Raw genomic sequence first — 22,035 nt, forward strand, 5'->3', positions numbered from 1 at the left:
AACCCGGGTCCTGTGCATTGTAACATGTGCACTCAACCAGGTGCGCCACCACCCGGCCCCTCAGTGCTACTTTTATTTATTCATTCACCTCATTTTTGATGAACCAGGGTGTTAAGCATCCATGATTTCTCTGCTCCAGTCTGCTTTTTCATTAGAGAAGGAGGGAGGGGAGGAGAGAGAGAGAGAGAGAGAGAGAGAGAGAGACCACAGCACCGGAGCTTCCCTGGTGCCTTGTTAGTGGCAGGTAGTTTAGGGACAAGAGCTCAGGCTGCACATGACAAGGCAGGTGCTCTACAAGACCTCAACTTTATTATTATTTTTTTATTTACAGCTTATAAGAGAGCAGAGCACCACTCTGGCAAAAGGAACTCCTGGGCTCAGATGGGAGCCTCAAGCATGCCAGTCCTGAATTCTGAGCTACTTCCTTGGCAACTTTTTAAAAATCCTCTTCTTCTTCTTCTAGCGTTTGCCCTTCTTCCGTAGCCAGTCAACAGCGTCAGGTTGAAAGCTGTCAGGAGCTGCTTGTTGCTGGCTTTGAAAGTGACTGGGATCCATGTGGATTCAGTCGGCTAGGAAGGATCGTCAAAACGTTTCCCCAATGAATGGGTACTCACGCGATGCACCACGAGAAGGTCGATCCACCTACATTGTGGTGCACCTGGTTGAGCACACATGTTAGAATGTGCGCCACGTGCGCTTATCCCGCTGCGCTGCCGCCCGAGTCCCCGCTTAAATTTTTTTTTAAAGTTTTATTTATTTGTTGAGTGTTCATGAGAGAAAGACAGTATAATGTTGCGGGGTCAGAGGCAGTGCAGGGTCTCCAGTGTACAAACCACGCTCGTCCCCGCGGCGGCCGCCCTCGGCGGCGGCGGCGGCATTGTTTACTATTTTTACTTTTCCGACCCGAGTACTTTGTCCTTTCCACTCAGCGCCCCTGGCCCCGCGAGGATCAGTCTGCGGGAGGCAGGGCAACATCAAGGCCGCTCAGGCGCCCAGCCCACGTGCTGGGAGAGCAGGAGACCGCGCAGGCGCTCGCGGGCCGTGCCCATTGGGCCGCCCCAGACTCGCCCCGCCCCCTGCTGACAGATCCGCCCCGCCCCTCACTGGCAGCCTCGCCCATTGGCCCGCTAGGGCCCCGCCCCACCCTCCACCGGCAGCCCCAGGCCTCGCCCATTGGCCCGCCCCGGCCGCGCCCCGCCCTCCCTTTGGCAGCTCCTCCCCGCAGGGACGTGAGCCCCGCGGCTGGGTCGGTTGGTCCCGAGTCTCAGTCTGCGGCGCCGGCTCCGCGCTCGCCATGGCGCCCTGGCTGCTGCTGCTGGCGCTGCTGGCGCTGCTCGCGGGCACCGGCGCGGAGTCCTGGGAGCCCGAGACCACCGAGCTGCGGGGCCCGGCCCGCTTCGCTCTGGAGACGCTCAACCGGGAAGCCGGGATACGGGCGGTGCTGCGGACCGTGCGCGGCCGGGTCCGCCGGGTGAGCAGGCCGGGTCCAGGCTGGGGGCTGGGAGGCGACCCCCGGGAGATCGGGGTGGGGGAGATGCACCCGCCTCACCCGCCCCTCCGCCCAGGCCGGCCGGGGGTCGCTGTACTCGCTGAAGGCCACCCTGGAGGAGCCCCCTTGCAACGACCCCACTGTGTGCCAGCTCCCGGTGTCCAAGAAGACCCTGGTGAGTCGCCCTCCAGTCCAGAGGCTGCTGGGGTGACGGGTTAAATCCAGAGGAAGTGAAGGGAGAAGGGGGAAGCCACCTCCACCCCCAGTCACATGCCAGGCCTGGAGGGCTGGCCCCGCTCAGGCTCCATGGGGAGGACCAAGGCTGGGAGGCGGTCGTAGGGGGGATGGCTGTGAGCCATCTGGCAGGGCCTTGCTCCCATCCAAGCCCCCACCCAGGCTCCCTCTTCTCCCCTCAGCTCTGCAGCTTCGAAGTCCTGGAAGAGATGGGGAAACACATGCTGCTGAGGCGGGACTGTCATCCCGTGGACACCAGGCTTCCAGGTGGGGCGGGGGCTCGGAAGCCCAGGGAGCTCAGATCCCGGTTCACTGCCGTCTGGCCTTGACTTTGCTCTATCCCTCTATCCCCACCTTACCCAGATGACAAGAATGAGACCATCAGTTCAGCCCTCCAACTGTTGAACAAGGAGTCCCTGTCCCAAGTGAGTCTCTCCCATGCCCCCCCCCACACACACACACGCACACAATCTTGTCTGTGGTGATGGCCACAGCCTCTTCTCCCCTCTCTTCCCTGAGCCCTGACCCCAAGGCTTCCTGGTCAGGCTGATCAGGACCCCTTGTAAAGACCCCTCTGCCGTTCTAGGACTTCTCTGAGAAGGTGGCTTCTGCCTTCAAGGACTTTGTCATCACCTATAACCGGACGTATGAGACAAAGGAGGGTAAGGCCCCACTAGGTCAGGCTCTCCCTCGACCTTGACTCAGGGGTGTCTGGGAGGGGAACCACACCAGAAACAGGTCATTCTGTGGTCTGAGAGGTGGCGCAGTGGGTAAGGCAGCGGACTCTCAAGCATGAGGTCCTCAGTTCAATCCCCAGCAGCACATGTACCAGAGTGATATCTGGCTCTTTCTCTCTCCCCCCTATGTTTTTCATAAATAAATAAATAAATATAATAAAATAAAAAAAGAAAAGAAAAAAACAGGTCATTCTTTCATAGCCGCCCCACCCCCAAATGTCCAAATTAGTGTGTGTCTCCCAGGACGGACAGCTCCCACAGGCCCCTTTAACCCTCTGATTGTTCTGGGCAGAGGCCGCTCAGTATCTGGAGACGCCCTTTGGAGATTTTTGGTCCTGCTCATCACTCTGGCTTCAAGCCCTAACCACCACCCCCACCTGCCCCAAGAGGAGCCTCTCTGCCTGCTCCCCCAGCACCTTCTCTTTATGACCCACTGGGGGTTCCCAGCCCCTCCTCTCCTTCCTGTTGGTCCCCAGAAGCCCAGTGGCGTTTGACCGTCTTCACCACAAACTTAATGCGTGCGCAGAAGATCCAGGCCCTGGATCGAGGCACGGCTCAGTACGGGGTCACCAAGTTCAGTGACCTCACAGGTAGGGGTGGGGGCTGAGCCCCGGGTGGGGGGCTAGGAAGAGCTGGGACTTGCTCCTGTGGCCCCTGGATGGGCCAGCTCGGAACCCGTGCCCCCTTGTCCCCAGAGGAGGAGTTCCGTACCATCTACCTGAACCCCCTCCTCAAAGAGGAACCTAGCACGAAGATGCGCCCAGCCAAGTCCGTGGGCAACTCAGCCCCGCCCGAGTGGGACTGGAGGGACAAGGGTGCTGTCACCAATGTCAAGGACCAGGTTGGACCCCGAGAAGCTCAGGGTGGGGGAAGCCTGTGCTGGCGCCGGGAAGGGGCCCCAGCCTCCACTCTGCTGTCTCGTGCAGGGCATGTGTGGCTCCTGCTGGGCCTTCTCAGTCACGGGCAACGTGGAGGGCCAGTGGTTCCTGAAACAGGGGGCTCTGCTCTCCCTGTCTGAGCAGGGTGAGTCGCCTGCCCTCAGCCCCTGCCGTCGTCAGCCCAGCCCACTGCAGGGCTCCCGGGAAACCAGCTGTGTGTCTCCTAGAGCTCCTGGACTGTGACAAGCTGGACAAGGGCTGCATGGGTGGCTTCCCCTCCAGTGCCTACTCGGCCATCAAAGTTCTGGGTATGCAGCTTGGGGCACAGGCGCGAGTGGAATGGGGTGGGGGGGGCGAGGACTGGGTGTTCTTAGCGGCCCTGGTTGTGGACTTGGATGCTCCCAGAGGCTCAGCAGCCTCATCTGTGAACTGGAGCCTGGCGCAGAGCGGCGGGGAGGGGCCGGGCCGTGGGTTTTTTGCTGCTCTGGGAGCTGCCTTTCTGAAAGGCCGTGAGCTGGATGCTGCACAGGGTCCGGCATTCGCAGTGCCGCTGAGTCACCTCTCTGACCCAACTCCCTGTCTCCCCCCAACTACTTTTTTATTTTTGTTTTTTTAAATATTTATTTATTCCCTTTCGTTGCCCGTTTTCTTTATTGTTGATGTCGTCGTTGTTGGATAGGACGGAGAGAAATGGAGAGAGGAGAGGAAGACAGAGAGGGGGAGAGAAAGACACCTGCAGACCTGCTTCACCACTTGTGAGGCTACCTCTTTGCAGGTGGGGAGCCGGGGGCTCGAACTGGGATTCTTCAGCCAGTCCTCGCGCTTTGTACCACCTGCACTTAACCCGCTGCGCTACTCCCCAGCTCCCTTTTTTAATTAAAAAAAAAAAATTATTCCCTTTTGTTGCCCTTGCTGTTTTATTGTTGTAGTTATTATTGTTGCCGTTGTTGTTGGGTAAGACAGAGAGAAATGGAGAGAGGAGGGGAAGACAGAGAGGGGGAGAGAAAGATAGACACCTGTAGACCTGCTTCACTGCTTGTGAAGTGACTCCCCTGCAGGTGGGGAGCCGGGGGCTCAAACCGGGGTCCTTACGCTGGTCCTTGTGCTTTGCGCCACATGCGCTTAACCCACTGCACTACCGCCGGACTTCCTAATTTTTTTTTTTATGTGAGATGGAAAGGGCAAGAAAGGTAGGGCAAAGCACTATTTCAACACCCATGGAATTGTGCTTGGACCTTTCCTGGCTCACCAGGATTCAAACTCAGAGTCCTGCACATTCAAAGTGGACTTGTATTCTGCCGTTCAGCCCCCACCCTGCCCTCACCTGTGTCACCTCTAGAGTGAGGCTGTAACGGCTGGAGAGGTGGCTCAGCGACTAGAGCATTAGTCTTGCAAGCGTGAGGTTCTGAGTCCTGTCGCCAGCACTGCATGTGCCAGAGTGCTGCTCTGGTTCTCTAGCTTATTAAAAGCATCTGCTAGCTCAGAGGGGGGCCGTGACCGGGGTGGCCGAGGCACTGAGGATCTGTGCGCTGATGCCTGGGGTGAAGTGCAGGCATGTGCGGTGAATGGGGCCGTTATCTCCCTCCCACCCCCTCTCCCTTTCTCTCCCTCCTCCCCCTCTATATGGATAGAGACAAATTGAGGGGGAGGGGGTAGAAAGAGAGGGAGAGGGAGTCCGGCAGTAATGCAGCAGGTTAAGTGCACGTGGTGCAAAGCACAAGGACCGGCGTAAGGATCCCGGTTCCTGCCCCCGGCTCCCCACCTGCAGGGGAGTCGCTTCGCAGATGGTGAAGCAGGTCTGCAGGTGTCTGTCTTTCTCTCCCCTCTCTGTCTTCCCCTCCTCTCTCCATTTCTCTCTGTCCTATCCAACAACGACGGCATCAATAACAACTACAACAATAAAACAACAAGGGCAACGAAAGGGAATAAATATTTAAAAATATTTAGAACCAAAAAAGAGGGGGAGAGAGACAGCCCTACTTCAGTCACGGAGCTTTCCCCTGCGGGTGGGGGCCAGGGGCTTGAATTAGGGGCCTTGCGCACTGTAATGTATGTGCTTAACAAGGTGTCCCACGGCCTGGCCCCTTTTCTCTGCCCCTCCAATCCCCTGCCGTCCCTCCCAGGCGGGCTGGAGACCGAGGAGGACTACAGCTACCGTGGCCACCTGCAGACCTGCAGCTTCTCGGAGGGGAAGGCCAAGGTGTACATCAACGACTCGGTAGAGCTGAGTCGGAGTGAGCAGAGTGAGCGAGGGCCGCGTGGGGCGGGGTTCAGCCAGGGAGTTGGGGGGGCGGGGTGCGCGAGGCCACCCTGACCCTGAGCCTCCCTGTCTCAAGAGCTGGCAGCCTGGCTGGCCAAAAACGGCCCCATCTCCGTGGCCATCAACGCCTTTGGCATGCAGGTAAGGCCCCAGCCCTGGCTGCCCCCTGTCCCCTGCACCCGATCCTGCTGACCCCTTCTCCACTTCACCTTGGAGTCACCCCCCGCCCCCCCCCCCCCCTGGTTCCTTCTCCTTCCCTCTCGCCCAGTTCTACCGCCATGGGATCGCCCACCCGCTGCGGCCCCTCTGCAGCCCGTGGCTCATCGACCACGCCGTGCTGCTCGTGGGTTACGGCAACCGTGAGTTCTGCCTTGGGGGTCTGGGGGGGGGTGATGACACAGCATCTCAACCTCTGGGGAGGGGGTGGGGGGTACCCAGGAGAGCCTGTCCTTAGCCCTGCCTGGGGCAAGACCCTCCCATCCCTTCCAGGTGGGATTTTAAGTGCCGGAGGTTTCTCAGTCACCTGCTGGAGGGGGTGTGGGGTGTCCTCCTCCCCCGAGCCCAACTCCAGGAGGGGGTGGGGGGCCCGCACTGCTCTGTTCTTTTCCCGGCCCTTGCTGCACAGTAGGCCCACGGTAAGGGTGCAGAGGCAGGGAGCCAGCAGACCCTGATTCCTCACACTCCACCAGGTTCCGGACATCCCTTCTGGGCCATCAAGAACAGCTGGGGTGCAGACTGGGGTGAGCAGGTGAGTTTTCAGGCCTGGCCCCCAGTGTCCCCAGCCCCACATCCAGCCCGGTGCCCTCACCTGTGCCTCCCCCGTGGCCCCAGGGTTATTACTACTTGCACCGGGGTTCTGGGGCCTGTGGCGTGAACACCATGGCCAGCTCGGCGGTGGTGGACTGAGCAGCAGCAGCATGCCTGGTGCAGAGCAGAGCGGCCACTCCCCGCCTGGACCTGCACGTCCCGGCCCTGCAGCAGGAGGCCCTGCTGGTGGAGGCCTGGGCACCAGGAAACTCTGGGTGAGCCAAGAGCACCAGACTAGGGCACTGCCCCTCCCCTCACTCTACCCCTGAAGTAGCCCTGGTGTGGCACTGTGGTCGCTAGGAGGACCTGGGGGTGGAAGGATGATGTGATGGTGGCCAAAGTGGGGCCATGGGATCCGGAGCAGTTGGGAGAAGCTACCCTGGCCGCCAGCCCCCAGCTCGGCCTGGTGGGCTCTGGCCCCCTGCCTCAGCTTTCCTCTGTCTGGTGGTAGGAATTTCTGAGTCCCCCGGGGTTTGGGAATGGCATCCCCTGCTACATGGAGAGAAACTACTGTAACATCCCTTTTCTAATAGCAATAAAGAGGTGTCCTGGGCCCAGTGTGTGTGTGACTGCTCAGTTCCCATGGCACGGGGGGGGGGGGGGGGGACACCTTTGCAGCACCAAGGACAAGCAGCTGGTCCTACCCAAGAGGTGGCTCACCACCATACTTGAGGTCCTTGGTTCAAACCCCGGCAGCACCATGGGCAACACCAAAGGGACCTCCATGGATGGTGGGACAATGCTGTGTTGTCTCTCTCTCTCTCTTAAAAAACCAAGAGTAGAAGCTTAGGCCAGGGGTCCAGGCATTGGCACACGTTGCTAAGTGCACATATTACCAAGTACAAGGACCGGGGTTTGAGTCCCCACTCCCCACCGCAAAGGGGGTCTACTTCATGAGTAGTGAAGCAGGTCTGCAGGTGTCTTTCTCTCTATATGTGCTTGTCCTCTCTCAACTTCTCTGTAATAATAATAATAATAATTTAGAAAGAAAAAAAATGTCTGCTGGGGGCAGTGGACTCACAGTGCCAGCACCGAGCCCCAGTGACAACCCTGGTGGCAAAAAGAAAGCTGGGCCAGAGAGGCTGCTCAGTGGATCAGTTCGTGCACAAGGCCCTGAGTTCAAGCCCTCAGCGTCATATAAAACCAAAAAGAAAAAGAGCAGCAAAAAGGAGCCTAGAGGCATGCAGGTGAATCTTTATTCAGAAACACTGGACGGGGGCTAGATGGGATTCCCCGGGCTGAGCGGAGCGAGCGAGCAGCTCTGGAGCAGGGACCCCCAGGGCCGAGGTCAGAGGTCGCTCTCCCCGTAGAGCGTGCTGGAGAAGGCCACGTAGTCCAGCGCTCCAACGGGAGCCCCGGGGCCCTTGTAGGGTGTCATGCGGCGGATGCAGTACTCGGCCTGCTCGGCCGGGAGCTCCCGCCGCAGCTCCTCAGGGGTGATGTAGTTCTGGGAGGGAAAAGAGAAGAACCTTGGCTCCTGCGTCCTGCCCCAGCCCGCCGGCCCCCACCTGGCACTCACCTTGTCTCCCGCCAGGATCTTGAAGGAGGCCATGACCTGCTCGGCCGTGTCCGTCTCGGCTGTCTCTCGGGTCATGAAATCGATGAAGGCTTGGAAGGTCACGGCCCCAGTGGCGTTGGGATCCACCATGGTCATGATGCGGGCAAATTCCACTTCCCCCTGAGGTGACAGAGGCCAGGCACAATGCCCATGGGAACTCAAGTCAAGAGGGCTCCTAATGGGCCTTCCTGGACGCTGCCCAGCCTTGAGCACCCTGAGTGAGGCCTAATCATGTTGCTAGGGCCGCAGAGAACCCTCTCTCTAGGGCGCTGTTCCCCAGTGAGAGGGCTGTAAGCTTGGGCTTGGGGTCGCACCCCAGGCTGTGTGTGGAACCAAGCTCATTTGCCTCTCTGAGCCTCGACAGCCTGTCCTGGCACTTGTGTCCAGCCAGGAGACCCTGTGTGAAAGTCAGGCATGCGGCAGCCATCCAGTGGGACACTCACCAGGTCGTAGCCCATTGAGATGAGACAAGCCCGGAAGTCATCCGGCTCCATCACCCCGTTCCGCTTCTGTAGCAAGGGTAGGGGGCATCAGACCCGGTCCCCAAACTCCACCCGTGCTTGAGCTCACCTCACCCCCCCCACCTCCCACCGCCCGGGGCTGGGCCCCTCCTAACCCGGTCAAAGTGATTGAAGGACGCCCGGAACTCGTTGAGCTGCTCCTGGCTCAGGCCCTTGGCATCTCGGGTCAGTACCTGGTTCTCCACCTCGTTGATGGTGCTGGCAATGGAGGTGAGCAGCTGCTCCCAGCCCACGCGGATGTGCTGGAGCCGGGACAGGCCATGTCAGCGGGCGCAAGCTTGCTCCACTCCCAGCCCGCTGTGGGACCCTGGGCCAGACCTCTGTGCCGTCCCCGCCCTCCCCAGACCTCAGAGACATTTCCTGCCTTTAAGTTTGGTGAGATCTTTTATCATCATTTTATTATTATTATTTATTTTAATTTAATTTTTTACCAGAACACCATTCAACTCTCTTTGAGGCAGTGCTGGGGAATTGAACCTGGGACCTCACAGCTTTCGGTAGGAAAGTCTTCTTGCAGAACCATTATGCTGTCTCTCCAGCTCAAGAACTTTTAAATCTTGTACTAATTTTGTTGCACAGCTGGGCACCCTACCCTGTGAGCTAATCTCTCTCCAAACCTGAGTTCTCCCGCTGCCAGAGTTACCACTGGGGCTTCATGCCTGCATGATTCCACCACTCCTGAGGGACTCTTCACTTCTGGGAGAGGGTGTGTGACAGTACAGGGAAGGAGAGAGAGAAACACACACACCACAGCACTGCTTCCTCAGGCTTTCTTTGATGGCCAGGGACTCAAACCCAGTACACGGTAACATGCACGTTCTACCTGGTAAACCATCTCTGGGTCCCCGAGTCCTGTTTTTTTTTTTATTTTTTTCATAATTTATTTATTATTGCATAGAGATTGAGAAAAATTGAGAGGGAAGGGGGAGGGAGAGAGAGGGAGAGAGACACCTGCAGCCCTGCTTCACCATTCATGAAGCTTCTCCTCTGTAGGTTGGGGCCAAGGGCTTGAACCCCGATCTTTGCGCACTGAACTGTGTATGCTTAACCAGATGCACTACTGTCAGCCCCCCCTTTTTAAAAATGTATTGATTCTGTATGTGACGGGGTTTTAGATGAGAGAGAGAAACCAGAGCACCACTCTACCAGGAATCATGTGTCAGGGGCTGAAGCAAGTCTTGGAGCCTCTGGCGTGGAAGTCCTGTGCCCTACCAGTTGAACCATTATCCCAGACACCCCTGAATAATAATAATAATAATAGTCACTATTATTATTAGTTAAAGAGTTATCTCCTACAAGGTAGGGTTTCATATAAAAGACAGAACTTCCGGGAGTTGGGCGGTAGCGCAGCGGGTTAAGCGCAGGTGGCGCAAAGCACAAGGACCGGCATAAAGATCCTGGTTCAAGCCCCCGGCTCCCCATCTGCCGGGAGTCGCTTCACAGGCGGTAAAGCAGGTCTGCAGGTGTCTATCTTTCTCTCCCCCTCTCTGTCTTCTCCTCCTCTCTCCATTTCTCTCTGTCCTATCCAACAATGACGATATCAATAACAACAACAATAATAACTACAACAATAAAACAACAAGGACAACAAAAGGAAATAAATAAATAAATACATATAAAATTTAAAAAGGGAGTTCAGTGGTAGCGCAGCGGGTTAAGTGCCTGTGGCTCAAAGTGCAAGGACTTTGGTGTAAGGATCCCGGTTCGAGCCCACAGACGGTGAAGCAGGCCTGCAGGTGTCTGTCTTTCTTTCCCCCCCTCTCTGTCTTACCCTCCTCTCTCCATTTCTCTCTGTCCTATCCAGCAACAACGACAACAATAATAACTACAAAAAAAAACCTAATAAGGGCAACAAAAAGGGAAAATAAGTAAATAAATATTTTTAAAAATTTAAAAAGAGGAGGGGGAGATAGCATAATGGTTATGTAAACAGACTCTCATGCCTGGGGCGCCAAAGTCCTAGGTTTAGTCCCCTGTACCACCATAAACCAGAGCTGACAAGTGCTCTGGGTTGGTCTTTCTCTCTCTTTCAAAAAAAAAAAATTTAAAAAGAAAAAAGGACTTCTAGAGCGTCACTGGCACATGGAGTGCCAGAGTCTCAGACATGCAAGTCCTGTGCTCTACCAGCTGAGCAGTTGTAGACTAAACATTAATCCCAGGCTGGGGAGACAGCATAATGGTTCAGCAAAAAGACTTTCATGCCTAAAGCACTGAGGTCCCAGGTTCAGTCCCCAGCAGCACCATAAACCAGAGTTGAGTGCTCTGGTAAAAAAACAAAAACAAAGCAAACTAAAAAAACAAACATTGGGGAGTCGGGCGGTAGCGCAGCGGGTTAAGCGCGGGTGGCACAAAGCGCAAGAACCCGCATAAGGATCCTGGTTCGAGCCCCCAGCTCCCCACCTGCTGGGGAGTCATTTCACAAACAGTGAAGCAGGTCTGCAGGTGTCTGTCTTTCTCTCCCTCTCTCTGTCTTCCCCTCCTCTCTCCATTTCTCTCTGTCCTATCCAACAATGACATCAATAATAGCTACAACAATAAAAACAAAAACAATAAAAAACCAACACTGATCCACCAGCATCACAGGTCACCCCCCTCCTGATCCAGTCTCCAGATCCCCACAGTCACTTCAGGGTGTGTGCTGGCAGACAAGCTGTGTCCAGAGGCAGCTTCCCCAGGCCTCCCCAGCCCCCAAGTGCACCGCCGTCTCTGGCTGGGGGACTACCACCCACCTCCATGCTGTAGACCGTGTGCTTGTTATCAAACACCAGGCTCTCCTGCAGCAGCTGGTGGTCGCCCTCTAGCCGGTCAATGTTGCCCTTGTAGTTAATGATGTTCTGCTCCTGCTGCCGGAGCCCTGCCATCTGCTCCTCCAGCGAGCCGGCCAGTCCCCCCGCCAGGCGCCCCACCTCCTGCAGGGGGACCCAGGCTGAGTGAGCCCCTCCCTCCCACCCCACGTCTGGCGGGTCTGCCCTCTCTCCGAACCTTACCTCCACCTTCCCCTGGATCCAGGGCCCCACGGCATTGGCCTGGGCTGCAAATTGTCTTCGGAGTCTCTCATTCATCTGCTGCCGGGCCAGCTCTTCCTGCAGTGTCTGGTCACGGCTGGGCACCAGCTTTCGGACCTGGGGTGGAAGGTGGTCACTTCAGGGGACGCAGGAGCTGGGCTGCAGTCCTGCAAGTGGACTTTACTACCAGGCCGGCTCATCTGTGCCCGTTGGGCAAGGTCTTGGCATGTCACTCACTCCCCTGGGTTTTCTGCTCATCTGTCAAACAGGTCATGGCATCACTTATGGCAGGTTTTTTTTTTTTTTTTTTTTTAATGATTCAATAATGACTTATTTATGAGGGAGAACCAGAGCATCACTCTGGAACATTTGATGCCAGGGATCAAGCTCAAGACATCATGCTTTAGAATTCAACACTCTATTTTGCCACCTCCTGGACCACATAACTTAGGGTTATTTGTTTGTTGTTTTTCAAATGAGCAAGAGAATAGGAGCATCATTCTGGCGTTGGCAGTGTCTGAGGTCAAACCCAACACCTCAAGCTTGCTAGTTCTGCATTTTTCCTACCTAGCCATCTCCCAGTCATAAGTCAAGTTGATTTATATAAAGGTGCTTGTGGGGGCGGGTGGGTGGCACACCTGGTTGAGTGTACATGTTACAGTGTTCAAGGACCCGGGTTCAAGCCCCCGTCCCTACCTGCAAGGGGAAAGCTTTGCAAGTGGTGAAGCAGGGCTGCAGGTGTCTGTCTCTCCTTTCCTACACCCCCTTCCCACTCAATTTCTGGCTGTCACTATCCAAGAAATAAATAAAGATAAAAAGATAATAAAAATGTGCTTGGGAACTGGGTAGTGGCACACCTGGTTGAGTGCACAAATTACAGTAAACAAGGACCCAGGGAGGGAAGCTTTACAAGCAGTGGGGTTAGGGTTAGGTGTCTCTTTCTCTACATCATCCCTCCTTCTCTCTCAATTTTTCTCTATCATAAATAAATAAATACAATTTATTATTATTTTTTGCCTCTAGGGTTATCACTGGGGCTCAGTGCCTGCACTACTAATCCACTGCTCCGGGAGGCCATTTTTTCCATTTTATTGTTGTTGGATAGGACAGAGAGAAACTGAGAGAGGAGGGGAAGACAGGGGGGAGAGAAAGATAGACACCTGCAGACATGCTTTACCACCTGTGAAGCAACCCCCCTGCAGGTGGGAAGCCGGGGGTTCGAACCGGGACCCTTGCGCTGGTCCTTGCACATAGCACATGTGCGCTTAACCCATTGTGCTACCATCCAGCTCCCAATTTAGAAAAAAGTTAATATTTATTTATTTCCTTTTGTTGCCCTTGTTGTTTTATTGTTGTAGTTATTATTGTTGTCATTGTTGTTGGATAGGACAGAGAGAAATGGAGAGAGGAGGGGGAAGACGGGGGGGGGGGAGAAAGACAGACACCTGCAGACCTGCTTCATCACTTGTAAAGCGACTCCCCTGCAGGTGGGGAGCCAGAGCTGGAACCAGGATCCTTATGCGGGTCCTTGTGCTTTGTGCGACCTGTGCTTAACCCGCTGCGCTACAACCCGACTCCCCCAATTTAGAAATATTTTTTAAAATGATATAAAGATGCACACAGAGAGATTAGACTTCTCTCTCACATGCAGTCTGGCAGAGAAAGGCTGCTAGCACAGCCACTTCACAGGTGAAGCCCAGCTGGGCAGGAGCCCCCCCCCCCCAAGGCTGTGGAGTCCCAGAGCTGGACTGAGGTTTTGGTGCTGAGAACGCACAGGAGCCAATGACCAGGAGAGGTGACCTGTGACACTCACTAGGTCCCACTTGGCATTGATGTCCTGTGGGCTGAGAATGATGTAGGGGTTGGTGGTGCTAGTCCGCAGCCCATACGTTTGGCAGATCTTCTGGATCTCTCCCTGGATGCCCAGGATGGCACCTCGCTCTCGGTCAGCCTCGGGCAGCGTGGCCTTGAATTGCTCATGCGCTGTCAGCAGGCTCTGGGGGTGACAGGCAGGAAGCATTAGCCAGCGCCCTTCCCTCTTCCCTTCCAGCAACAGAAGGGATCATGGAAGGAAGCAGGGCAGGGCAGGGCCAGGCAGGCTGGAGGACAGGGGTCTGCTTGTCTCCCAGGCCAGCGTTGGGGAGCTGGGGACTTCCTCCTGTCCTGTCCCCAAGTCCTGGGAGCCCAGAGTGTTCAGGGCTCCGTCCACCTGGGTCTCCTGCACCGAGTGCACCAGCCACACGTCCTGCAGGTCCTCCACGGCACCGTCCAGCCAGTTGTTGAAGGGTGCGGCCCTCCGTGCAAACTCCAGCTGCAGCTGGTCGATGGTCTCCAGAAGCTTCTCCATGCGCTGGGGGCCAGGAGGGGTGGGCATGGAAGTCAGCAGTCTGCCAGCAGGTCCCTTCACCCACCCATGGCCCAAGGCCCCACGCCACCTCCAGCGCGTCACGTCTCTTCTGGGTCAGTGTGCCCAGGTTGTCCCACTGGTCGCAGATGGCCTGGCAGCGGCTGTTCACTGAGGCTGCCTCGTGGTAGTCCAGCTCACTGGGGGCGGGGCAGAGGGAGCCCACTTAGCGTCCACATTCCCTCTTGGCTGCTCTCCCGGGATCCAGACCCCCACAGCAGGGTTGGGGGTGCAGGCCTCTAGGAAGCCAGCGCAGGCAGGAGTGAAGCAAAGCTCGCCTGGCAAAGTGGGGGCTCCAGCGCCATCCTGGACATGTACTCCAGTCCCACTCAGAGCTGGGACGCAGGAGCGGGGGCTGGGGGCTGGGGGACGTGGTTATGCACGGAGAGATGGGCTAACAGGGAGGCCCGTGCACCCAGCTGAGCGTGCATGTTACAGAGCACAAAGACCAGGGTTCTGGCCCCCAGTCTCCACCTCCAGGGGGAAGCTCTTACTCTCTACCTCCCCTTTCCTCTCGAGCGCAGCTAACAGGAGGTGACGAAGCCAAGGCTGATGGGGAGAATTTGGGTATCCGCAGACCACGGAGGGAACAGAGGCGCAGGGAACGTGAGGAGGGCAGGGCAAGTGGCCATGCATTGGAACCTGGGAGCAAGGGGCGGGGCCGAGGTGACGTCACGGGCGACCACGCCTACTTGAGCTCCTGGGCCAGCGCGGCGATGTGCTCCACGCGGTCCTGGTGGGCAGCCAGGTCGCTCTCGAAGGCATCGTGGCGCCGCAGCAAGGCGCGCACCTCGTGCAGCGAGGCCGACTCGTAGTCACGCTGGTTCAGCATGTCCTCCTTCCCTGCTCCGAGAGGGGCCCGGCTTGGGTCATCCAGTGGAGACGTCACCAGAGAGGTTATCTCTTTGATCACTCACACCTGCCCAGCCGGACCTTGGGGGTTTGCTCTGATGGCTGTCATGGCTGGAAATGACCACACTGTGGCTTTCGGAACAGTTTTGGTATTATCTGATGGAGAGCTAGCTGTGTTTGTTTATTTAGTTATTTACGGGAGAGAGAAACGGAGAAATTGGGAGGAAGGGGGAGAGAGGAGGAGAGAGACGGAGAGACACCTGCAGCCCTGCTGCATCACTTGTGAGGCTTCCCCTCTGCAGGTGGGTTCCCGCAGCTTCAACCTGGATCCTCTCATGTTGTATGTAACATGTGTGCTCAACCAGATGCACCACCGCCTCCCTGGGAAACTAGCTCTCAGTGGCTCGCCTCCACTTTTTTTGTGTGTGCCTCCAGGGTTATCGCTGGGGCTCGGTGCCTGCAGTATGAATCCACTGCTCCTGGAGGCCATTGCCCCCCCCCTTTTCTTGCCCTTGTTTATCATTGGTGTTATTATTGTTGTTGTTGGATAGGACAGAGAGAAATGGGGAGAGGAGGGGAAGACAGAAAGGAGGGAGAGAAAGACAGACACCTGCAGACCTGCTTCACCGCCTGTGAAGTGACTCCGCTGCAGGTGGGGAGCCAGGACTCGAACTGGGGTTGTTTATTCCATAAACTAGGAATAGAGAGGCCAAAGCAGTACTGATCGAATTTGGAGATTCATGCCTGCAAACCATTGTGCCACTTCCTAGATTGTCACAGAGTGGCTTTTATAGAGGGGTGTGTTTGACTCACACACCACCCTGGCACCAATACATTACTTTGAGCATAAGATCAGTGATGGCCAGCTGGGGACTCACCTTTAAACACCTGCTACATATCCAGATAACACACCAGGTGACCAGTCAGAGCTGAGGCACAGGGGTGAGAGCCAGAGGGAATAAGGGGTTTATAGGTAAAGAAATTGTGGACCATGGCTTCAGCTGTAGAGCACCTGCCTTCCATGCATGGGTCCCTGGGATCAAGCCCCAGGCTAAGAACAAAAATGAGTATAACCGCATGGATGGTGGAGCAGTGCTTTGGTGTCTCTCAAAACATCAGCTCACACTTGGGTGGGGGAGGTGGCTTAGCTGTGTTGTACATGTGGGCAGCCCTGGGTTTGACCTCTGACACCAAATTTATTTATTTTGAGCAGAAAACTGCTCAGTTCTGGTATAGGGTGATGCTGGGGATTGAATCTGGACTCTTAGAGCTTTAGGTATGAAAGTCTATTGTGTCACCCTTAGGCTATCACCTCAGGCTCTTGGTCCCACATTTAAAAAGAGAAAGAATGCCAGGGAGATAGTGGAGCAGCAGAACGCAGGACTTGCATGCAAGAGTTCCAGGTTTGAGCCTGGGCACCACCAACAGCCAGAGCTGAGAGTTGCTCTGGTTAAACAAGAAAGAACAAAGCAAAGCTCCAGAGAGGGGCAGTGACTCCTTGCATGGGGCGCGTGGGGTGGTGCTGACACAGGCCTGCCGACCACAGAGCGCCTGCCCCTGGCCTGTGCATTCTTCCAGGGTCCTAACCCCCTACTCGAGCAGTCCCCGCCCAGGGACAGAGTTGAGCCCCACCCGGTGGGCCTACCCTGGGTCCAGGCTTCGTGCAGGGAGGCCTTCTGCTGGAACTTCTCGGCCAGGTGCTGGAGCCTCTGCAGACGCCGGATCTCAGAGAGCAGCCACTCCTCGTAGCCCTTCTCCACTTGCTCCAGCCCCTGCCACGCGTTGGTGATGTCCTGTGGGCAGGCAGAGGTGTCCTTCACCACGGGCTCACTCCTAGTACTGGTGAGGACACGGAGCCCACGGCGTCCGGCAGACGTGGGCAGAGAGATGCCCCCGCCCCAGCCTGGCTCACCGAGACCAGCTTGCCCTCGGAGGGCATGAAGGCGGGCCGGTGGCTCAGCCGCAGCTTGGTCTGCAGCGTGTTGAAGTTGATCTCCAGCTGGCACTTCTCCTGCACCCGGGGCGGCTTGTGCAGACGCCGGTAGTCCCGGAAGTCCTCGAGCTTGCGCTGCATGGCGCTCATGCTGGGCTCGCCCACGCGGTTCTCCAGCCACGGGATGGTACGGCGGATCCACTCCAGCAGCTGCGGCCGGTCAGAGCGCTCTGAGCCCACTTGGCCGCCTGCCCCACCCATCTCCACCCACAGCCAGGCCTGAGGCCTAGGCCAGAACTGGGGCGGGGGGTCCCCCAGCGGTCAGGGAAGGAGTCAGATGGCTGGTTTCTGAGTTTGGGGCCCAGCGCAGGTTGGCACAGAGCGAAGGGCCATGTGACTGTTGAACTGTGAGTAGGTAAACGGGTGAGGGAATGAACGAGTGGTGTGTGAATCAGTGAATGAGCCCAGGGAGTGTGGGTAAGCAGAAAGATGCAGGAGATGGGTGAGGATGGTGGTAGGGACACCGGGCAGAGTTCAAGGCTGCTCTGGAGAGGGACGTTTTGCAGGCCCAGGCCACAGGGTCAGCCAGGCGGGCTGGGTTGAGAGCACCCAGGGGGAGCCACACTGGGGCAGGGCCCCAGCCCCAGCCTCACCTCACTGGCCAGCTTCTCATTCTCCTCCATCAGCTTTTCATTCTCCTGGTTCACAGCCAGCACTTTGCAGATCCTATTGGCGGCCGTCTCTGCCTGGGAGTGGGGGTGCGGTGAGGGTGACAGAACTCAGTGACAAGTAGCAGCTGTAGACACCCCAACCCAACCTCCCTCAGTGCAAAGGAGAAAGGGGAGCGAGTTGTCCAGGGTGCCCGAGGCCTCAGGTCCTGATGCTTCCGTGTGTGTGTGTGTGTGTGTGTGTGTGTGTGTGTGTGTGTGTGGAGGGGAGGGGCAGGGCTGAGGGGTGGCACGCCAAGATGAGCCCCTGGGCCGAAGAGCAACAGCTGGCCAGGCCCCTTACCTGCTCGGCCCCAGCAAAGGCGTGGTAGAAGCAGGAGACGTAGGTCATCACTGCCTTCTCATCGGGCTTGGGGGTGTTGATAATGTCTGAGGGGTAGCAGTGAGATGTTTAAACAGGTCAGAGCCAGGCGTGGGGACCGCTTGGTGCCCAACCCGACAAAGTGCCCCATGGATGGGGGGCGCCCCTCTCTGGGGACTGGGGAAGCAGCCCATGCTGCTGGCGCTTTCTTTTCTTCCATTTCTTTCTTTCTTTTTTCTTTTCTTTCTTTATTTTTCTTTTTTTCCTTTTCTTTTCATTTTATTATTATTATTATTTTTTTATTTTTTATTTTTACCAGAACACTTACCAGCTCTGGCTTATGGCATTGGTGGGGATTGAACCTGGGACTTCGGGACCTCAGGCATGAGTCTCTCTGCAGAATCGTGATCCTATCTCCCCCGCCCACCACTTGTGGTTTCTAACCATCCCACAGCTCCTACCAACCATCTGTCCATCTTTTCCCACGACTGTGAACTTCCCGGGAGCTGGAGCAACTTCTCAGCCAGCAGGGCCCGTGTGCCTAGTGCCCGTGTGCCTAGGGCACCGCACACACTGGGCGCCTGGGGGAATGCTTGCCCCTGCAGTTGACAAGAGCCCTACATGGGCACCAGGGGTGGATGGAGCACCCGCCTCCAAAGCTCCCAGTCCTGGGGGGCCCCCAGCTGGTCTGAGGGGACAGAGAGGGGACCCAGACCAGGCCAGGGCAGAAGCTGGCTGTGCATAGGGGCTCTGTGCCAGGAACGAGCGGACCAGGGGGCAGGTGAGGGGCAGAATATTCCAGAAGGAGGGAGGAGTCGGGGCTCTAAGGCGCAGAGGACAGGACGTCCTGGCCAGGGCTGGGCTCCCTTTCACCTTCTGCATCCAGCATCTTCGGGATGTCCAAGTACTTCTCCGCCACTTCGAAGGCTGTGTTCAGATTGCCAATGGGATCATTCTAGAGGGTTGTGTGTGGTGGGGGGTTGAGAGTTGAAAGGTCAGTCGAGGGCAGAGATTTTTTTTTTAACTTTCACTTCTTTTTAAAATTTATTTATTCCCTTTTTTTGGCCCTTGTTGTATTTTTATTGTTTTAGTTGTTGTTGTTATTGATGTCATTGTTGTTGGAAAGGACAGAGAGAAATGGAGAGAGGAGAGGAAGACAGAAAGGGGGAGAGAGACACCTGCAGACCTGCTTCACCGCCTGGGAAGCGACTCCCCTGCAGGTGGGGAGCCGGGGGCTCGAACTGGGATCCTTACGCTGGTCCTTGTGCTTTGCACCATGTGTGCTTAACCCGCTGCTATACCGCCCGACTCCCGAGGGCAGAGATTTGAGAGGGGAATGTTGGCAGAGGGGACCCACCTTGTGCAGTCTGGCGTAGTCGATGAGGTCAGGGCGGTGGCGGTGGATGAGAGCACAGAGGGCCAGGCCGTCCTTCCAGCTGCACAGGGAGGCAGGGCGGGTCCAGGATAGGGTCCAGGTTAGGAAGTCCTGCCCTGCCCTCCTCCCAGGAGCACCCCACGGAGGGGGGAGCTGCCTCATGCACTAAGGAAAGCAAGTCCATGCTCCAGAGCTTGGCCTTTTGGAGAGCATTCAGGATGGAACCGTCCCTCTCCTGGAGCCCACCCTGCCTGCTCCCCCACGCCAATCTCTAAATATGCTTCTGGTCTCCAGGTCTTTGCTTGCAAAGTTTCCTCTGCCTGGAATGCCCTTCTAGCCATGTCTCCAAGGCTTCCTCCTCCAGGAAGTCTTCCTAATTTGGATTTAGTTCAACACGGACTAAGCAGCCTGGCTGTGAGCCCCCCTCCACTCGTGTCTGGGGGTCAGGCTCTGCACCCCAGTGATCAGCAGAGCTCTGGGCCGAGCACCTGACGCACCTAGTATGGAAGTTCTGCACATTGACGTTTCGGTAGGGCGCCGTCTTCCTCTGGCACCAGAGCAGCAGACCCTCCTTGGCCGAGGTTTCTGGTGGTGGGGGGTGGGTAGAGGGAAGCATCAGCTGGGGAAGGGGTTGGGGACAGCTCTGACTGGCCCCCACCTGCTTTTCCATCACTCACCCTCCACAGAGATGTCCTGGATGGCAAAGCGGAGGATGATGGTCCAGATCATACCCAGGGTCATCTTGAGGTTGCCATCCACAATCTCTGTGGGATGGGGGACAGGAGCCAAGGTTGGGACCCCCCAGGCCTCCACTACCTGACCTTAGTTCACTGTCCAGGGCTGGTACCCAAAGGGTGCTTAGTAAGCACCTTTTGCTACTTAAAAGTGTTCAGGAGGGCTGGGGTCACAGCATAATGATTCTGCAAAAGACTCTCATGCCTGAGACTCTAAGGTCCCAGGTTCAATCCCCAGAACCACCCTCAGCTAGAGATGAGCAGTGCTCTAGTTTCCCTTTCTCTCTAAAATGAATTAAATATTAAAAAGAAGAAGGACAGGGAGAAGGAGAAGGAGAAGGAGAAGGAGGGGGAGGGGGAGGGGGAGGGGAAGGGGAAGGAGGGGAAGGGGAAGAAGAAAAAGATTCATGGGCACTGGGGAGGTGGCTCAGTGGGGAGAGCACAGGACTTGCATGTCTGGGACCCTAGGTTCCATTCCTGGCACCACATCTGTGGAAATGATGGCTTTGGTGTCTCTTGTAAACAGATATTTTTGCCTTTTGGAATGAGACACTGTTTTTCTAAAGATTTATTTCTGTATTTATTTTCTAATGATAGACCACTCATTCAGCACTGGCATATGCAGTGTGGGGCATTGAACTCGGAACCTCAGGCATGCAGGTCCTGGGCTCCACTGCTAAGCTACCTCCCAGTCTACACAACTGCTTAACATGTTCAACCAAGGGGCTGGGGAGTTTCTCAGTGTTAGAGAATAGGACTCATATGCTGAGGTCCCAGGGCCATATGCCAGAGGTGAGTGACTCAGGTCTGTCTCTCTCTCTCATAAAAATAAAAACCAAACAACAACAAAACAGTGACTGAAGCCAGGTGATGACTCAAAAAAAAAAAAAAAAGATAATCTGCCTTAGATACATGAGGTTTTTGGGGGTCCACTCCTGGCACCATGCAGGAAAAATAAGGACGTAAAGATAAATGGATCTCCAAGGATGTGGACAGGTGCCTCAGTTTCTCTTAAAAACAGATAAGCTAAAAGGAAGTCAGGGAAGTGGCTCAGTGGGTAGCTTATTTTTGCAAGTGTGAAGTCCCAGGTTCAATCCTTGACACCCTATTTAAAAAAAAATTGAGGGGGTAGATAGCATAATGGTTATGCAAATAGATTGTCGTGCCTGAGACTTCAAAGTCCCAAATTTAATCCCCCCCATCATCATAAGCCAGAGCTGATCAGTTCTCTGGTAAAAGTAAATAAATAGGGGCTGGGTGGTGGCACACCTGGTTGAGTGTACATGTTACAGTGTGCAAGGACCCAGGTTTGAGTCTCCGGTCCCCACCTGCAGGGGCAAAGCTTCATGAGCGGTAAAGCAGGGCTGAAGGTGTCTCTCTGTCTCTCTCCTTGTCTATCACCCCCTTCCCTCTCAATTTCTGACTGTGTCTATCCAATAAATAAATAAATATTTAGAAATAAATAAATAAATAAAATCTCAACAGCAGGGCCAGGCAGTGGTGCACCTGGTAGAGCGCTCGCATTACATCACCATGCACAAGCACCCAGGTTCAGACCCCGGGTGCCCACCTGCAGGGGGAGGCTTCATGAGCAGTGGAGCAGTGCTCACATTTCTCCTCTCTCTCTCTCTCTCTGTGTCATCCTATATTTTAAAAAATAGCCTCCATGGGAGTTGGGCGGTAGTGCAGTGAGTTAAACGCAGGTGGCGCAAAACGCAAGGACCAGCGTAGGGATCCTGGTTCCCCACCTGCAGGGGAGTCACTTCATAAGCGGTGAAGCAGGTCTGCAAGTGTCTGTCTTTCTCTCCCCCTCTCTGTCTTCCCCTCCTCTCTCCATTTCTCTCTGTCCTATCCAACAATGACGACATCAATAACAACAACAATAATTACTACAACAATGAAACAACAAGGGCAACAAAAGGGAATGAATAAATATTAAAACATGGCCGCCAGGAATGGTGTAATCATGCAGGCAGCATCTCACCAGCAATAACTCTGGAGGCAAAAACAAAACAAAAAGCAATCTTGATACCTTCTAGGTGCCAGGGCCTGTGGCCACTCTTGATTTTTAAGGTTAAATATTTATTTAAAAGTAAAGAGAGGGAGATTTCCTTATGAGAGAGAGAGAAGCAGAGCATCACTCCAGCACATGTGATGCCAGGGAAGCTACTCCCCAGGACCTTGTGGCCGAGAGTCCGGTGCTGTAACCACTGCATCTG

The 22,035-nt window shown here is 55.8% G+C and overlaps 2 protein-coding genes across 3 annotated transcripts in view; one reads left to right on the forward strand and one right to left on the reverse strand.

Moving 5' to 3' along the window:
- Window positions 1-1,215: 1,215 nt before the first annotated feature.
- On the forward strand, window positions 1,216-6,958 carry CTSF (cathepsin F). Its single transcript, XM_007518772.3, has 14 exons — window positions 1,216-1,471; window positions 1,566-1,664; window positions 1,906-1,990; window positions 2,087-2,148; window positions 2,310-2,385; window positions 2,937-3,050; window positions 3,156-3,301; window positions 3,387-3,483; window positions 3,566-3,646; window positions 5,462-5,581; window positions 5,675-5,739; window positions 5,867-5,957; window positions 6,288-6,346; window positions 6,430-6,958. The coding sequence occupies exons 1-14, from the start codon at window positions 1,295-1,297 to the stop codon at window positions 6,502-6,504; spliced, it is 1,347 nt and encodes a 448-aa protein (XP_007518834.1). The 5' UTR covers window positions 1,216-1,294; the 3' UTR covers window positions 6,505-6,958.
- Window positions 6,959-7,583: 625 nt separating this feature from the next.
- ACTN3 (actinin alpha 3) overlaps window positions 7,584-22,035 on the reverse strand; it is a 14,882-nt gene continuing 430 nt past the window's right edge. Inside the window, exons 3-20 of one of the 2 annotated variants that reach the window (XM_060175974.1) lie at window positions 19,760-19,846; window positions 19,580-19,667; window positions 19,065-19,143; window positions 18,581-18,662; window positions 17,690-17,775; window positions 17,332-17,424; window positions 16,658-16,888; window positions 16,391-16,538; window positions 14,586-14,736; window positions 13,925-14,033; window positions 13,699-13,839; window positions 13,303-13,485; window positions 11,472-11,606; window positions 11,214-11,393; window positions 8,580-8,726; window positions 8,407-8,472; window positions 7,925-8,083; window positions 7,584-7,852 (exon numbers count right to left, since the gene is read on the reverse strand). In XM_060175974.1, the coding sequence (XP_060031957.1) occupies window positions 7,694-7,852; window positions 7,925-8,083; window positions 8,407-8,472; window positions 8,580-8,726; window positions 11,214-11,393; window positions 11,472-11,606; window positions 13,303-13,485; window positions 13,699-13,839; window positions 13,925-14,033; window positions 14,586-14,736; window positions 16,391-16,538; window positions 16,658-16,888; window positions 17,332-17,424; window positions 17,690-17,775; window positions 18,581-18,662; window positions 19,065-19,143; window positions 19,580-19,667; window positions 19,760-19,846 (2,324 nt within the window). In that variant the 3' untranslated portion in view covers window positions 7,584-7,693. Of the gene's footprint in view, window positions 8,084-8,406; window positions 8,473-8,579; window positions 8,727-11,213; window positions 11,394-11,471; window positions 11,607-13,302; window positions 13,486-13,698; window positions 13,840-13,924; window positions 14,034-14,585; window positions 14,737-16,390; window positions 16,539-16,657; window positions 16,889-17,331; window positions 17,425-17,689; window positions 17,776-18,580; window positions 18,663-19,064; window positions 19,144-19,579; window positions 19,668-19,759; window positions 19,847-22,035 lie in introns of both variants that reach the window. The other variant, XM_060175975.1, reaches the window with a different exon arrangement.

Source organism: Erinaceus europaeus, chromosome 17, assembly GCF_950295315.1.
Source record: "Erinaceus europaeus chromosome 17, mEriEur2.1, whole genome shotgun sequence".
NCBI classification, from domain to species: domain Eukaryota; kingdom Metazoa; phylum Chordata; class Mammalia; order Eulipotyphla; family Erinaceidae; genus Erinaceus; species Erinaceus europaeus.

Coding starts and splice junctions, on each gene's coding strand:
- CTSF (XM_007518772.3), top strand. CDS start 1,295: ATGGCGCCCTGGCTGCTGCTGCTGGCGCTGCTGGCGCTGCTCGCGGGC. Junction 1,991..2,086: donor CGTGGACACCAGGCTTCCAG/GTGGGGCGGGGG, acceptor CACCTTACCCAG/ATGACAAGAATGAGACCATC. Junction 5,958..6,287: donor GCTCGTGGGTTACGGCAACC/GTGAGTTCTGCC, acceptor ACACTCCACCAG/GTTCCGGACATCCCTTCTGG.